This window comes from Crocuta crocuta, unplaced genomic scaffold (genome assembly GCF_008692635.1).
Source record: "Crocuta crocuta isolate KB4526 unplaced genomic scaffold, BGI_CrCroc_1.0 scaffold24, whole genome shotgun sequence".
NCBI classification, from domain to species: Eukaryota; Metazoa; Chordata; class Mammalia; order Carnivora; family Hyaenidae; genus Crocuta; species Crocuta crocuta.
The window spans coordinates 9,002,276-9,005,744 of NW_027530974.1; the positions used below are offsets into that span (position 1 = coordinate 9,002,276).

A 3,469-nucleotide genomic window follows, 5' to 3' on the forward strand; every position below is an offset into this window, starting at 1 on the left:
ACATTTTCCCAACTTCTCGTTTAAAATGTTTCTTGTCCGCCAACCTCACACCTATCAACACATTCATAAATGATATTCATAATGACTCGCCGAGCTTTTCTGCGAGGGAACAACTAAAGGTTTACATTTTAACTTGATCGCGTATAATTATCTGTTCATCCAAACCGATTAACCAAGAGGATTTGAGGGTCACTCCACTGAGTCTGTCTGTGTTGTTGATTTTCGAATCTTTGGTTTTAATTTCCTGAACCAGTTGGTTTTTACTGCAGGGCTTCCTGCCATTAGCTCCAGCTCCGGAAGAACGCATGCGCCAATTAGAGCATCAAAGCCCTCTCTGCAGAGCTCGTTTCCATAAAATGGAGCGGATCGCAAAACAATAACAGTTCTCCAGAAACTGCCTCCCCGCTACAGGACTCAACCCCCAAACCCATGCACACGCTCACACCACACCCGCAGCCACTACTACCATTTCCTTTGCATGTAATTCTTGGGGGTGGGGGGGGAGGGTATGGAAAGTGGGTTCTTCTTTGTAGTGATGTTAGTTTTAATGTAACGCTACTGTAGTTGAGTTTCTGGCTCCGAACAATTGCTTGTTATTTAACAAATTATCGTCTTTAACGCCATGAACAAATGCTTCATAGGATTCCTACTCTAATTTATGGTTTTGAACTTTTTTTTTTTAGTGTTTATAAAGCTGGAGCTTAAAGTCAATTGTAATGTATCTTCTCAAGTGCAAGATGTAAATAAGACAAAATGCCTTCTTCAAATATAAATGGCCATTTGAAATCTACCTGATAATGTGTCTTTTCCCCCCCATCAACACAACACATCATCAGTGTAACACATAGGAAAACACAAGTCATCTTATACATTCATTCCAACACATCTAAACTGAAGACAGTTCAGAATGAGAAAAACTTAACAAGAAGCTGGAAGAAGCAGGAATATAAGTGGATTCTGGTGACAGAGTATCTAGACCATGGAGTGAGAACAGGGGTAGCTTTTGTTTTGAAGGGTTTGGAAGAGTGTGTGTGTGTGTGTGTGTGTGTGTGTGTGTGTGTGCTCGCGTGCGTAAAACTGCCATGAGAAACTTTTGGCAATGCTTATATTTCTTTTTTCTTTCCAGCCAAACAATTCAGAATCCAAAATTGCTCACTTTTCTTCCCCTCCACTAGAGAAGCACAATCAAGTAACAGATAAGGGAGCATATGTTTGGAAAACAAAAACCTAAAAGGGCATATAACCCTGAGCTTTCAGGACGGTCTTAAATCAGGATGCAGGTCAAAGATTCCCAAATTAATTCAGGAAGTAATGGTCACGCATTTCTCAAACGCAGATGTCAGAATAGCTTAAGTGATTTACTGCTGAGTTCTATAAAGGAGACAGGAACTTGGACTATATGCAGTTCTTAAAATTTCACGTTTTTTAGGTCTGGATTGAGCTACGGAGGTGTAATTTTGTGGCAGAGGGGAAGAAAAAAGGACGACAGGAGTAAATGCAAATAGTTTTTTGACATGCAAGCGTTCTGTTCACTTCCAGTTAGTCTCTGGGAAAAAAAACGAGACCGCCCCATTGACACAAAAATACAACCGAACGGCCACTAAGTATTATCCATTTCCCCACAAGACCGGTCCCTTCTTGTTAGCAAGTGGACTCGCTTACCCTCTACTAGTGATGTGAGCAGAGTGACATTGGCAGCTTTACGTCTCCCTGCCGGCAGATTTAATCCTATTTTGTCCAGTTTTTCTCTTAACGATCTTCCTCCATTTTTAGACTTCGCCCTGTTTCACAAATATATGCAAGAAAGGGATTTAGAAAACACTGGGTTGCTCAACATCACATTATTTTCATTTTGAAAACATCCTCAAAGGTGCTTTTCAAAATTTAAGAATCGTGGCCTGGTGGTACTTTAGGGAGGGAAATCGAGGAAGGGCTAGTTACAGAAGAACCACAGGAGACAAATGCTCAACAGTGCAGCACCCCCTGTATGCAGTTATGGCTACAGCAACTGTGGCAGGTTCAAAGGGTTTGATTTCCCAAATCTCTACGGAAGAACCACAAACAAACAAACGCAACTCTCATCTCTAGGGTTTGAGGTATTTTAGAGTTCAACTGATTACTGTATATTTTCCCTGTTGTTACAATCACACAAATCCCAATGGGGTCTTTAAATCATCTTTGCAAGGACTGCTGTTAGACTGTTCGGAGTAACCAAAGTTATCATCACTCTCACGTTTCTTGCTCTGGCCCCGGCCCCAGTGGGAAATTCATTTCACCAACTGTTTACATACCGTGTCACTAGCCTAACTGGAAATATCGAAAGCGGAGATCGGCCTTTAAAAATTTCACTGATTTCAGAGACAATGGAGGTGGTTCTAAATAGATGTCTAAATAGACTCCCATGATCAGAAAGTGGTTAAGATAAATTGTTTAAATAAAACAGCAAATTAATTAATTTCAGATTTTATTCCCTACTCAAGTGCTCTTTAATTGTGTGGATTAGATTATACTCCCCTAGGTAAACAGTCTCCAATATTGGGGATGGGGGAAGGGGAGGAAAAAGCAGAGGGCGGATTCAGATCTATGTCAGTGAAGGATTACAAAGGGAAGCAAAACGACTGTGAAGGAGAAAGAAAAGATTGGAAAAACTGATGTTAAAACCTTCCAAAAACGGCTTTATATGGCTTTGTATGGGAGATCCCCATCAGAGCGGACCTATGGGTCCATAGATACATAAAAGAATAAATGTCAAAACAGCGAAGTCCTTGGTCTACTTTCTTATCAAAAAAAAAAAAAAAAAGGAAAAGATCATGTGGGAAAGTTCAACCCAATACCCACCACTCACTAAGTTGGGTGGAACTCTAGGAGGAAGCACTCAAGGGAGGGAGAAACGTGCCCCGAGGGAAGGTGCTTCACCTTGCAGACCCTTATAAAACCTTATCTAAGAAACGAATCGTTTCGACCTCACAGGGGTGAGATGTGTATCCCTAGCCACGTATGTAACATGCACTCGTGGGTAACGACTACACATAATGATGCACGTAACCGTATCTTGCATACTGCCTGGGGCGCATCGCGGCTGCAGTACACGGGAACCACTAATGCGAGCGCCCTAGGCACGCGGAGTCGCCGTCTGGCCAGAGGTGACAGTAACAGAGGGGGGGAGGGGGGCAGGAAGGGCGGCCGACTCGAGAGAAAGCCACTGCCTTCCACTTAAAACCCTACTCAAGGGACGGTGGGTTTCCGTCGGAGACCCTACACGGAGGTAAGCCAAAGTACGGCGCCTGGGAGGAAGTTTTCCAAGGCTTGCGAGGTGTTCGCGAAGAGTAAAAAGGTGGCTGCACGGCGCCCCGCCGCTGCAGCAGCCGGGACTGAACGCGGGGTGGAAAGAGCTGCGCGTGCGCGCGGGGAGTTGGGTTGGGGGCGGAGGGCCCGGGGAGCGCGCGGCGGCGGCGGGCCGGGGCGCGGG

At 44.3% G+C, this 3,469-nt stretch overlaps 1 protein-coding gene across 1 annotated transcript in view; it reads right to left on the minus strand.

Annotated features, from left to right (window-relative positions):
• TFAP2A (transcription factor AP-2 alpha) overlaps positions 1-3,469 on the minus strand; it is a 16,747-nt gene that overhangs the window by 2,661 nt on the left and 10,617 nt on the right. The window contains exon 7 of the mRNA XM_077769977.1: positions 1,663-1,781. Within this exon, the coding sequence (XP_077626103.1) occupies positions 1,663-1,781 (119 nt within the window). The remainder of the gene's footprint in view (positions 1-1,662; positions 1,782-3,469) is intronic.